Source organism: Salmo salar, chromosome 06, assembly GCF_965601325.2.
Source record: "Salmo salar chromosome 06, fSalSal1, whole genome shotgun sequence".
Lineage (NCBI taxonomy): Eukaryota > Metazoa > Chordata > Actinopteri > Salmoniformes > Salmonidae > Salmo > Salmo salar.
Window position 1 is genome coordinate 15,672,018 of NC_138296.1, and position 13,347 is coordinate 15,685,364.

The following is a 13,347-nucleotide window of genomic DNA, read 5'->3' on the forward strand; positions in this document are numbered from 1 at the left end:
CACATGGTTTAGAATGGAACTGTAAATATATTGCATATGACTGTTCACTACAATGCACAATAATCTTCATCTTTTTGACTTTCCACTAAAGAAACATGGAGGTATTTTTGTATTTGAATACAACTTTACGACCATCACATCAGAAAAAAGTAGATTTATTTGAAATTTGGTGCAGTCTGTCCATCACAACAAAGACGTTCAAATGAGGCCAGACCTCGGACTTCAGATGTGACTTCAACAACATACGCTTTGTTTATTTAACTGATAGAAAATAACATTTAGTTAAATTATTACATTCATAAAGGAAATTACAAAGGAGTATAAAATATGATATAAAATAGTTATTTACAATGAAACTACCCTATTACACTTACTCAAGTCCTTTACTGAAGTCCTGTGTGATAATGTACTACATAACGATAATGTAATAATACCATAATGTAATTATCTGTCTCTGCTGTTTTGGGATTATCACAGCGTCATCAGAGCCACGCCTCCTGAACCACCTCCTCACTGACATCAGCCAAGGACCTCCGGAATTTCCTGCTCGATCTTACAAACGGCTGCTGCGATTGGACGATAGACTCCGTGGTCGGCGGTCTCCCCCTGTCACCCTCCTGGGCGCTGACCATGGGTGTCTGCACCCAGGTGGTCTGATGAAACAGGGCATAGTCTACCTTGTAGTGCCTCCTCCCCACCTGCACCATGTCCTGGAAGCGCTGGCCCCAGCGGATGTCCGCCGGTGTGTAAGACGTGCGTGTCTGGTGCAGGATGCCTGTGGAGTCACCGGTGTAGGTGAAGGAGACTACCAGGTCAAAGTCCTCCTCCGTCAGGCTGTCTGGTCCCAGGCTGTAGAGGGGGCTCCCAGGCTCCAGCTTGTGAACGATGCTGGCCGGGGTGGCCAGGATGAGGTGTCTACTCTGGATGTCTAGGTCCTGGTAAGTCACGGAGATCATCCCAGAGGGGTGCTTCATGGGGCGGACCAGCTGCGCCCGGGCGGTGCCTTCCAGGATGTGGTTCCTGCGGAAGTCGGCGATGCGCCACACAAGGCACAGGGCGCCGTCGCGTGCGTTGACCACGGCGCAGCTGCTGAAGCCCACTGTCTGCGCCCTCTTGCTCGCGCACGCCATTTTGGCCACGGTGATGCCGATGACGACTGTGTCGATGAAGCAACTCATCAGGGCCTGGATAGTCACCACCACGATGGCCACCATGCAGTTCTCCGTCATCACCCGGAAACCGTAGCCGATAGTCGCCTGGGTCGACATGGAGTACAGGAAGGCAGAGGTGAAACTGCGGACGTTCGCCACACACGGAGCCGTGTCATGGTCCTCCAGGTCTTTGTGGACGTAGGCGATCAGGAAGTAGAGGAGGCTGAAGAAGAGCCAGGAGAGGATGTAGGAGAGGCAGAAGATGAGGAGCATGACCCTCCAGCGGAGCTCCACAAGCGTGGTGAAGATGTCGGCCAGGAAGAAGCTCCACTGGCCCGGGGACTGGTGGAACACCACGGGGCAGCTACCGTCCTTTAGCATGTAGCGGAGTCTCTTCTCCCCCTCCCCCCGGCCAAGATCTCCTCTGCCCATGGTGTGTGTCGTGATGTGGTGGGTATCGATGATACACTGCTGCTGGTCCATGCCTGGACTTATTTTGACAAGGGCTCTTGTGCCGTGCCTCCCCCTGCAAAATATATATATTTGTGAGGTTACTGTGATTAGTAAAACAAAAAATTATATATACTGTACACAGTCCTATAGGTAGAAGTACACGTAAAGTTAACCGTTTTTATTAGGTCTAGTTTAGTCTCTTTTTACAAGGGTTTAGGTTAGGAAAGGATGTTATTGGTGAGAGACCATCTCTATTACAAGCCAGCTTAATGTCATCAGGTTCCTCTGTGTTTGTTGAAGAGAACCCTCCATGTTTGAGTAAAGAGGCTAGGTCACACCTTGCCTGAGGCTATCAGTACCTGAATGACCGTGACAATGTCATGCCCATGCTGTGAAAACACATTATTATCTTGTTGGCTGATTATTGACGAGAACTGTGATTTGCTAGGGGGAACACAGTAAAAAGCTGTGCGATTACATTCAATGATAGTCTAAATTATATCCAAATTCATTCATTTCAATAAATATTTTCCATAATTTTACGGTAATGAAGACAGGATGAGTCAAAATGAAAGGCAAAATCAGATGTTGACAAATGAACATGCCTTTGTGAAACCTCATGTGCAATGTGATTACTGTAACCAAGACAGCCAAAAGGAGAGAAACTTCTGGGTTTTCCCTTCCTTTGTGTTTGCTTCACTAGTCATCCAGAAAGTTTGATTCATTTGTCCTAACATGCTAAACAACCACAGCACATGCATTGCCTATTCCCATTGGCAACAAAAGTTTAACGTCATTTGAAAAGTTGTACTTTCCTTCATTGCAGGTTTTTCTTGACGGCCTACTTTGAAAAACTGGAGCCTTCTTCATTGAGCCCTCAAACTTGATCTAGCGACTCTCAATGTAAACATTGAAGAGTTTTCTGGTAAAAAACAGTCTTTCCTGGTATAGTTTCACCATGCCATCTTACTGACCTAGTACGGATTGTATTATACCTCACAGATCAACAGTAACCATGGAAATAGACCTTAAATCCCTCACCTAGTCCAAGTATTGATCCTTTCACCCTTTGATCTGGGCATTATCAGAACACGTCTATAAAGATTCAACTAGGATTTAGGCTGGGGGGGGGGGGGGAAGAGATCATCATTTCTTCTTACCAGGAAAGGACCTCATTTTAATCAGACAGACTTGGCCTGTCTGATTAAAATGTTTTACCCTGCTCTGCCCCAGAACAACGGGAAACAGAGGACAATGTGCATGTCTATTTAAAACACTGCTATTAAGATTACTTGAGGTGGATGACACACTGAACTGAGAAGTTCACTAAAACCTGTGTTTCTGTGTCAAGCATCATTATAATATTTACAATGTAGCTTTTTTTTGTTTTTACTTGCTACTTTTTTTTTACTTACTAGCTACAACTTCAAAACAGCTAACTATGCCTTTCGTTAAATACTCAGCACTTATTCCTTTCTTCACACCTACAGTGTGTTCATCATACTTTAAATGACTGAGCTAACCTGGTGACTATATTTATGATGAGTCAGCTAACAGGTGCCATTATATCGCAATAAAGGTGCCAATTCATAAGCAACTGAGTTCTTAAGCACTGTCAGTCTAGAGTCCGTTCCAACTTCTCTTTCCCTGTATTGAGAGTAATTTTATTGGGTCACTAACTATAACCCTGAGCTATGTGTAGTTACTAAGCTCTTTTGACTTTGAGGATAAATTATTATCCTGTACTTACCACGAATAGCGTTCTCCTCTAAATGTTTCCATAAAAGTCCATCTTTACAGGGATACAGCTAGATTCTGGCAAGTAGGTTGTTTTTCTACGTACCCAGGGTCAGATGAACTCGTGGATACCATATTAAAGTCTCTGCATGCAGTATGATGTCTCTAGCTCTAATGTATGCTACCGTACCTGCAGACTTCTAGTCATGGCGCTAATGCTAGCTAGCATTGGCTCACAAAAATACCTCTAACTTTCTTAATACGGCACGCAGAGACAGAAAAATGGTATCCACCAGTTCATCTGACACTGGGTACGTAGAAATATGGCTTACTCGAAGGCCTTACGTTCTCCAATAACAGTATACCCGTTTATTGCAGCATTTTTGTTTTTCTTTACAGCACAAACAATCTCACAGAACAAACTCCCACGAATGCGTACAATGACATGATAAAAGGGATATTTACCCAAATTACAAAATTACATACTGGTTTCCTTACCCAGTAAAAAATGCTAATATCAAGACTATTGACTTGCATTGGATTTGTGCCACAAAAGCTAAGAAGTTAGCATTTGTAAATAGTGGCCAGGTAAACAAAACCAACGCATTGATTGCTGTCATACCTTGTCCATAGACTTCTTACAGCAAGTGTCAAGCTCAATCCACGATTGTCTGTGGGTTTTCCCTTGTACTTGATTGATGAAGTAAGGTCACTGATGAGTAAGGAACTCCCCTCACCTGGTTGTTTAGGTCTTAATTGAAAGGAAAAAAACTAAAAATAGCAGACACTAGGCCCTCCATGGAATGAGTTTGACACCCCTGGTTTACAGGGTAAGGAAACCAATATGTAATTTTTTTATTTGGCTGAACTATCTCTTTTTAATTTGGTTTATTTATCCAGGTAGGATAGTTGAGAACAAGTTCTCATTTACAACTGCGACCTGGCTAAGATAAAGCAAAGCAGTGTGACACAAACAACAACACAGAGTTCAACATGGAATAAACAAACATACAGTCAATAACACAATAGAGAAAAAAGTCTATATACAGTGTGTGCAAATGAGGTAAGATAAGGGAGGTAAGACAATAAATAGGCCATAGTGGTGAAATAATGACAATTTAGCAATTAAACACTGGAGTGATAGATGTGCAGAAGATGAATGAGCAAGTAGAGATACTGGGGTGCAAAGGAGCAAAAAATAAATAACAGTATGGGGATGAGGTAGTTGGATGGGCTATTTACAGGTGCAGTGATCTGTGAGCTGCTCTGACAGCTGGTGCTTAAAGTTAGTGAGGGAGATATGGGTCTCCAGCTTCAGTGATTTTTGCAATTTGTTCCAGTCATTGGCAGCAGAGAAACGGAAGGAAAGGCGGCCAAAGGAGGAATTGACTTTGGGGGTGACCAGTGAAATATACCTGCTGGAGCGCATGCTATGGGTGGGTGCTGCTATGGTGACCAGTGAGCTGGGATAAGACATTTAGTTCTGATTATTGCATATGTACAGCACGCAAAAGTATGACTTGTAAATATTTCAGATAATTGTTGATAATCTAATTGTAGATGTATGACCATGCTTCCATGTCCTTTAATTGCATTATAGTTACAATGCTGTCCTTTATAGGTAGACTCATCGATTTGACGGAGATGCAGAAAGTAAACAGCTTATTGGGTACATTTCCACAACAACTAACAGGGTGACGCGTGAGGCTCAACTTCTCTGCTGTTTTGGTCCCGTGGCTACCACCCAGTGAACAGCATGAAGAAAAGCCCTGCACATACTGTGCATACTGATACTGTATTTGACTGCGTGAGAGCAAAGTCTACCTTTAAACATATGTAATAAAATATATTTTAAAAAGTGTTTCATCTAGTGGATTTATGACTTTATTGAGTCTGAACACTTATGCTTATCTCTGGTTTATAATCATCAATGGCAGTGATGTAAAGTACTTACAGTGCTTTCGGAAATTATTCAGACCTCTTGAATTTTTCCACATTTTGTCACTTTACGTAAAATTGTTCCCCCCCCCATCTACACACAATACCCCATAATGACAAAGCAAAAACAGTTTTTAGATTTTTTTGCAATTATTTTACAGATAAAAAACTGAAATATCACATTTACATAAGTATTCAGACCCTTTACTCAGTACTTTCTGAAGCCCCTTTGGCAGCAAATACAGCCTTGAGTATTCTTGGTTATGACGCTACAAGCTTGGCACACCTGTATTTCGGGAGTTTCTTCTATTCTCTCAAGCTCTGTCAGTTTGAATGTGGAGCGTCGCTGCACAGCTATTTTCAGGTCTCTACAGAGATGTTCGATCGGGTTCAAGTCTGGGCTCTGGCTGGGCCACCCGAGGACATTCAGAGACTTGTCCTGAAGCCACTCCTGCGTTGTCTTGGCTGTGTGTTTAGGGTCATTGTCCTGTTGGAAGGTGAACTGTCAACCCAGTCTGAGGTCCTGAGCGCTCTGGAGCAGGTTTTCATCAAGGATCTCTCCGTTCATCTTTCCGTCGATCCTGACTAGTCTCTCAGTCCCTGGTGCTGAAAAACATCCCCATAGCATGAAGCTGCCACCACCATGCTTCACTGTAGGGATGGTGCCAGGTTTCCTCCAGACGTGATGCTTGGCATTCAGGCCAAAGAGTTCAATCTTGGTTTCATCAGACCAGAGAATTTTGTTTCTCATGGTCTGAGAGTCCTTTAGGTGCCTTTTGGCAAACTTCAAGTGGGCTATAATTTGCCTTTTACTAAGGAGTGGCTTCTGTCTGCCCACTACCATAAAAGCCTGATTGGGGGAGTGCTGCAGAGATGGTTGTCCTTCTGGAAGGTTGTCCCGTCTCCACAGAGGAACTCTGGAGCTCTGTCAGTGATCATTAGGATCTTGGTCACCTCCCCGACCAAGGCCCTCCTCCCACGATTGCTCAGTTTGGCCAGGCGTCCAGCTCTAGGAAGAGTCATTTGTGGTTCCAAACTTCTTCCATTTAAGAATGATGGAGGCCACTGTGTTCTTGGGGACCTTCAATGCTGCAGACATTTTTTGGTACACTTCCCCAGATCTGTGCCTCGACACGATCCTGTCTCAGAGCTCTACGAACAATTCCTTCAACCTCATGGCTTGGTTTTTGCTCTGACATGCACTGTCAACTGTGGGACCTTATATAGACAGGTGTGTGTCTTTCCAACTCATGTCCAATCAATTGCATTTACTACAGGTCTTCTCCAATCAAGTTGTAGAAACATCTCAAGGATGATCAATGGAAACAGGATGCACCTGAGCTCAATTTCGAGTCTCATAACAAAGGGTCTGAATACTTACTGTATGTAAATAAGGTATTTCTGTTTTTTATTTGTATTTCTAAAAACCTGTTTTTGCTTTGTTATTATGGGGTATTGTGTGTAGATTGATGAGAAAAAAACGATTTAATACATTTTAGAATAAGGCTGTAACGTAAGAAAATGTGGAAAAAGTCAAGGGGTCTGAATACTTTCCGAATGCACTGTAAGTAAAAATTGTTTAAGGTATTACTCTGTACTTCACTATTTATATTTTTGACAACTTTTCATTTTACGTCATTACATTCCTAAATAAAATGTATGTATTTTTTACTCCATACATTTTCCCTGACACCCAAAAGTACTTGTTACATTTTAATGCTTAGCAGGTCATGAAAATGGTCCAATTCACGCACTTATCAAGAGAACATCCCTGGTCATCCCTACTGCCTCTGTTCTGGTGGACTCACTAAATACACATGCTTGGTTTGTAAATGATGTCTGAGTGTTGGAGTGGGCCCCTGGCTCTCCATAAATACAAATAAATCAAAAACAGTGCCGTCTAGTTTGCTTAAAGGAAAACTCCACCCAAAAACAATGTTTTGGTATTTGTTTCATTAGTCCATTGTCGACACAGTTTCAAAATGTTTTGCTTGTCAGCAGTAAAGTTTTCAAGATATGTAACTTTCAAAATACAGAAATCATCCCGTATGATACATTTTGCATCAAATGATACTGCGTTTTGCATCACATGATGCATGATGCAAAATACATCATACAGGGATGATTTCTGTATTATGAAAGTTACATATCTTGAAAACTTGATTTATACTTTTACTTTTGATACTTAAATATATTTAAAACCAAATACTTTTAGACTTTTACTCAAGTAATATTTTACTGGGTGACTCTCAATTTTACATGAGTCATTTTCTATTAAGGTATCTTTCCTTTTACTCAAGTATGTCAATGGGATACTTTTCCACCACTGATTAATGACATCACAAAAAACTATTTTACACCTCCTGTTTTGCAACTGTGTATTAATTTACAAGAACTAACACATTTGGAAAGATCTTCAGGTTCCAATAGCCTATTTCAAAACAAAACTTACAGTCACACTATTTGGAATGTCCGGATTTTCCATCTGTAGATGCTCGACAGATGGTCACACTATCAACAAACTCTGTTTAGCAATTGCTTGCAAAGGTTACGTTAGGGTTAGAATAAGGATTAGGGTAAAGGTTAAGTTTAGGGTTAGAATAAGGGTTAAGGTTAGGGTTAAGTTTAGGGTTAGAATAAGGGTTAAGGTAAAGGTTAAGGTTAGGGTTAGAATAAGGGTTAAGGTAAAGGTTAAGTTTAGGGTTAGAATAAGGGTTGAGGTAAAGGTTAAGTTTAGGGTTAGAATAAGGGTTAAGGTTAGGGTTAGAATAAGGGTTAGGGTAAAGGTTAAGTTTAGGGTTAGAATAAGGGTTAAGGTAAAGGTTAAGTTTAGGGTTAGAATAAGGGTTAGGGTAAAGGTTAAGTTTAGGGTTAGAATAAGGGTTAAGGTAAAGGTTAAGTTTAGGGTTAGAATAAGGGTTAAGGTTAGGGTTAGAATAAGGGTTAAGGTAAAGGTTAAGTTTAGGGTTAGAATAAGGGTTAAGGTAAAGGTTAAGTTTAGGGTAAGAATAAGGGTTAAGGTTAGGGTTAGAATAAGGGTTAAGGTAGAGGTTAAGTTTAGGGTTAGAATAAGGGTCAAGGTTAGGGTTAGAGCTAGGGTTAGGGTAAAGGTTAAGTTTAGGGTTAGAATAAGGGTTAAGGTTAGGGTTAGAATAAGGGTTAGGGTAAAGGTTAAGTTTAGGGTTAGAATAAGGGTTAAGGTTAGGGTTAGAATAAGGGTTAAGGTAAAGGTTAAGTTTAGGGTTAGAATAAGGGTTAAGTTTAGGGTTAGAATAAGGGTTAAGGTTAGGGTTAGAGCTAGGGTTATGGTTGAAGATAGTTAGTTGAAATATTACTGATAGTCTACAGAGCATCTACAGATGGAGTATCCAAATAAAGTGTAAACACATTTATTTGCTCAGTTTGGGTCCTACTATCAAAAGTACTGATTCAGAAATGTTAACTTAAATTGAAACATTAGACTTTTGTTGTATAATTAGCTGAGTATAAAGATGGTATGTTTAGATTAACCTGTAACAAACGCTCCACTGACACATTTTTACAGAAACTGGATGTGTGGGTGAAAGACAAGACAATATCCTCTTTACACAAACACAACCGTGCCTGCCACACACACAGCATTCCAAAATGTTTCCACATAAAAACTCTCCACAATAACCCCAGAAAGAACAAACCAAAAATCACTTGGATACAACACTGCCTATATAAAAAAGTCAAACCTTATCTAATTTCTGTTACTTAATGATAAGACACTTACTTCAGTCGTAGGTGTGTGTTTGAGACGCAACACAGACAAACAGGTAAATCCGGGCTGCTAAGAGTTGTTACGGTCAGTCTGTCATTTATAACCTATTTACAGGTGAGTGTGACCCTCTGAGGGCAGGACTGGCCCAGAGGCAAAGTCCCATGTCATTGAGTCTGATAATATGGGACCAATCACACCACCCCAGAGAAAAACCCTATTGTGTCGATCCATAAGATTTTATGACCGGTGTAATATATTTACAGACAAATTAAAGTTTCCTTGCTAGATGTCTATGCTATTTCGATTTTCAATATGGAAGAAGGCTTTGTTGAAACACGTTTTATTGCAGTTGGCATAGAGCCAGGAGGTTTTCCTCACCATGAGTGACCTGAGCAGGAAAAGGTCATTTGGTGAATGAAAACTCCTGCGTGGGGACATCCCATGCTTCTGTTTTTACTTCTTGGGATGTTTTAGAGAATTTATCCTGTTATGATGTGGGGGTTAGTTTAGTGTTAGCACACCGTTAGGCAACACACTACCAGGATACACTTCCACACCCCATCCCCATGGCAGCACCAACCTGGTCAAAGGCTCTGCCAGGAAGCCTTGATAAGCACAACAGGTGGTAGCGATCAGGATTGATTGGCAATCTGTGACCAGCTGTCTCTCGGCCTGCCAGTATTTGGAGTTATTTTGTGTTAGTTAACCTCTTTAATTTAGGCATGCCTCTGTATATTTTATTTTTGGGGCGGTACATATTTATTTTTGGGTTATCACTTTGAATGAATACTAATCTGCTTGGACGACCATGGGAGTCATGACTGAGCTGGGCCTGGACCTAAGGTAGTAAAGTGGATTCAACACACGGTCACATTATCAGGTTTCAGGTATGACCCAGATGCAGACAGTGTCAAAGAAACAGAAGTTGATTTCTCGTACAGGGGCAGGCAAACGACAGGTCAAGGGAGGCAGAGGTCAGTAATCCAGAGAGGGTGCAAAGGTCCAGAACGGCAGACAGTCTCAGGGTAGGGGCAAGCAGGGGTCAATACCCACAGAGGTGTGGCAAGGTAGGTAGGCTCAGGGTCAGGGCAGGCAGAACGGTCAAAACCGGGAAGGACTAGAATAAAGGAGCAAGAACAGACAGAAGCAGGGGAATAAACGCTGGTAGGTTTCACGAAACAAAACGAACTGGCAACAAACAAACAGAGAACGCAGGTATAAATACACAGGGATAGGGGATAATAGCGAAGATGGGCGACACCTGGAGGGGGGTGGAGACAAGCACACAGACAGGTGAAACAACAGATCAAGGTGTGACACACATGTTTACTTCTCACATTTACGCAAACATCCAATCACGTTATAGACCATGTAGCTAGGTCTAGGACCCCTAGACATAATGAGTCAGGTTATAGACCATGTAGCTAGGCCTAGGACCCCTAGACATAATGAGTCAGGTTACAGACCATGTAGCTAGGCCTAAGACCCCTAGACATAATGAGTCAGGTTACAGACCATGTAGCTAGGCCTAGGACCCCTAGACATAATGAGTCAGGTTACAGACCATGTAGCTAGGTCTAGGACCCCTGGACATAATGAGTCAGGTTACAGACCATGTAGCTAGGCCTAAGACCCCTAGACATAATGAGTCAGGTTACAGACCATGTAGCTAGGTCTAAGACCCCTAGACATAATGAGTCAGGTTACAGACCATTTAGCTAGGTCTAGGACCCCTAGACATAATGAGTCAGGTTATAGACCATGTAGCTAGGCCTAGGACCCCTAGACATAATGAGTCAGGTTACAGACCATGTAGCTAGGCCTAAGACCCCTAGACATAATGAGTCAGGTTACAGACCATGTAGCTAGGCCTAGGACCCCTAGACATAATGAGTCAGGTTACAGACCATGTAGCTAGGTCTAGGACCCCTAGACATAATGAGTCAGGTTACAGACCATGTAGCTAGGTCTAAGACCCCTAGACATAATGAGTCAGGTTACAGACCATGTAGCTAGGTCTAGGACCCCTAGACATAATGAGTCAGGTTACAGACCATGTAGCTAGGTCTAGGACCCCTAGACATAATGAGTCAGGTTACAGACCATGTAGCTAGGTCTAGGACCCCTAGACATAATGAGTCAGGTTACAGACCATGTAGCTAGGTCTAGGACCCCTAGACATAATGAGTCAGGTTACAGACCATGTAGCTAGGACCCCTAGACATAATGAGTCAGGTTACAGACCATGTAGCTAGGTCTAGGACCCCTAGACATAATGAGTCAGGTTACAGACCATGTAGCTAGGTCTAGGACCCCTAGACATAATGAGTCAGGTTACAGACCATGTAGCTAGGTCTAGGACCCCTAGACATAATGAGTCAGGTTACAGACCATGTAGCTAGGTCTAGGACCCCTAGACATAATGAGTCAGGTTACAGACCATGTAGCTAGGTCTAGGACCCCTAGACATAATGAGTCAGGTTACAGACCATGTAGCTAGGTCTAGGACCCCTAGACATAATGAGTCAGGTTACAGACCATGTAGGTAGGCCTAAGACCTCTAGACATAATGAGTCAGGTTACAGACCATGTAGCTAGGTCTAGGACCCCTAGACATAATGAGTCAGGTTATAGACCATGTAGCTAGGTCTAGGACCCCTAGACATAATGAGTCAGGTTACAGACCATGTAGCTAGGCCTAAGACCCCTAGACATAATGAGTCAGGTTCCATGTGGCTTGGCCTAAGACTATGTGGCTAGGCCTAAGGTTCCATGTAGCTAGGCCTAAGTTCCCTAGACATAATGAGTCAGGTTACAGACCATGTAGCTAGGTCTAGGACCCCTAGACATAATGAGTCAGGTTACAGACCATGTAGCTAGGCCTAAGACCCCTAGACATAATGAGTCAGGTTACAGACCATGTAGCTAGGTCTAGGACCCCTAGACATAATGAGTCAGGTTACAGACCATGTAGCTAGGACCCCTAGACATAATGAGTCAGGTTACAGACCATGTAGCTAGGACTCCTAGACATAATGAGTCAGGTTACAGACCATGTAGCTAGGCCTAAGACCCCTAGACATAATGAGTCAGGTTACAGACCATGCAGGTAGGCCTAAGACCCCTAGACATAATGAGTCAGGTTACAGACCATGTAGCTAGGTCTAGGACCCCTAGATATAATGAGTCAGGTTACAGACCATGTAGCTAGGTCTAGGACCCCTAGACATAATGAGTCAGGTTACAGACCATGTAGCTAGGCCTAAGACCCCTAGACATAATGAGTCAGGTTACAGACCATGCAGGTAGGCCTAAGACCCCTAGACATAATGAGTCAGGTTACAGACCATGTAGCTAGGCCTAAGACCCCTAGACATAATGAGTCAGGTTACAGACCATGTAGCTAGGTCTAGGACCCCTAGATATAATGAGTCAGGTTACAGACCATGTAGCTAGGCCTAAGACCCCTAGACATAATGAGTCAGGTTACAGACCATGCAGGTAGGCCTAAGACCCCTAGACATAATGAGTCAGGTTACAGACCATGTAGCTAGGCCTAAGACCCCTAGACATAATGAGTCAGGTTACAGACCATATAGCTAGGCCTAAGACCCCTAGACATAATGAGTCAGGTTACAGACCATGTAGCTAGGTCTAGGACCCCTAGACATAATGAGTCAGGTTACAGACCATATAGCTAGGTCTAGGACCCCTAGACATAATGAGTCAGGTTACAGACCATGTAGCTAGGCCTAGGACCCCTAGACATAATGAGTCAGGTTACAGACCATGTAGCTAGGTCTAGGACCCCTAGACATAATGAGTCAGGTTACAGACCATGTAGCTAGGCCTAGGACCCCTAAATATAATGAGTCAGGTTACAGACCATGTAGCTAGGACCCCTAGACATAATGAGTCAGGTTACAGACCATGTAGCTAGGACCCCTAGACATAATGAGTCAGGTTACAGACCATGTAGCTAGGTCTAAGACCCCTAGACATAATGAGTCAGGTTACAGACCATGTAGCTAGGTCTAGGACCCCTAGACATAATGAGTCAGGTTACAGACCATGTAGCAGGGTCTAGGACCCCTAGACATAATGAGTCAGGTTACAGACCATGTAGCTAGGCCTAGGACCCCTAGACATAATGAGTCAGGTTACAGACCATGTAGCTAGGTCTAGGACCCCTAGACATAATGAGTCAGGTTACAGACCATGTAGCTAGGCCTAGGACCCCTAAATATAATGAGTCAGGTTACAGACCATGTAGCTAGGACCCCTAGACATAATGAGTCAGGTTACAGACCATGTAGCTAGGAC

General features: G+C 42.8%; 1 protein-coding gene across 1 annotated transcript; it reads right to left on the bottom strand.

Moving 5' to 3' along the window:
• Window positions 1–139: 139 nt before the first annotated feature.
• Window positions 140–9,306, bottom strand: LOC106606396 (inward rectifier potassium channel 16). The gene is made up of 2 exons (XM_045719811.2): window positions 9,037–9,306; window positions 140–1,677 (listed from the first exon to the last, which is right to left on the bottom strand). Exon 2 carries the CDS (start codon window positions 1,632–1,634, stop codon window positions 483–485), a length of 1,152 nt encoding a protein of 383 aa, XP_045575767.2. The 5' UTR covers window positions 1,635–1,677; window positions 9,037–9,306; the 3' UTR covers window positions 140–482.
• Window positions 9,307–13,347: the final 4,041 nt, after the last annotated feature.

Coding starts and splice junctions, on each gene's coding strand:
- LOC106606396 (XM_045719811.2), bottom strand. CDS start 1,634: ATGGACCAGCAGCAGTGTATCATCGATACCCACCACATCACGACACAC.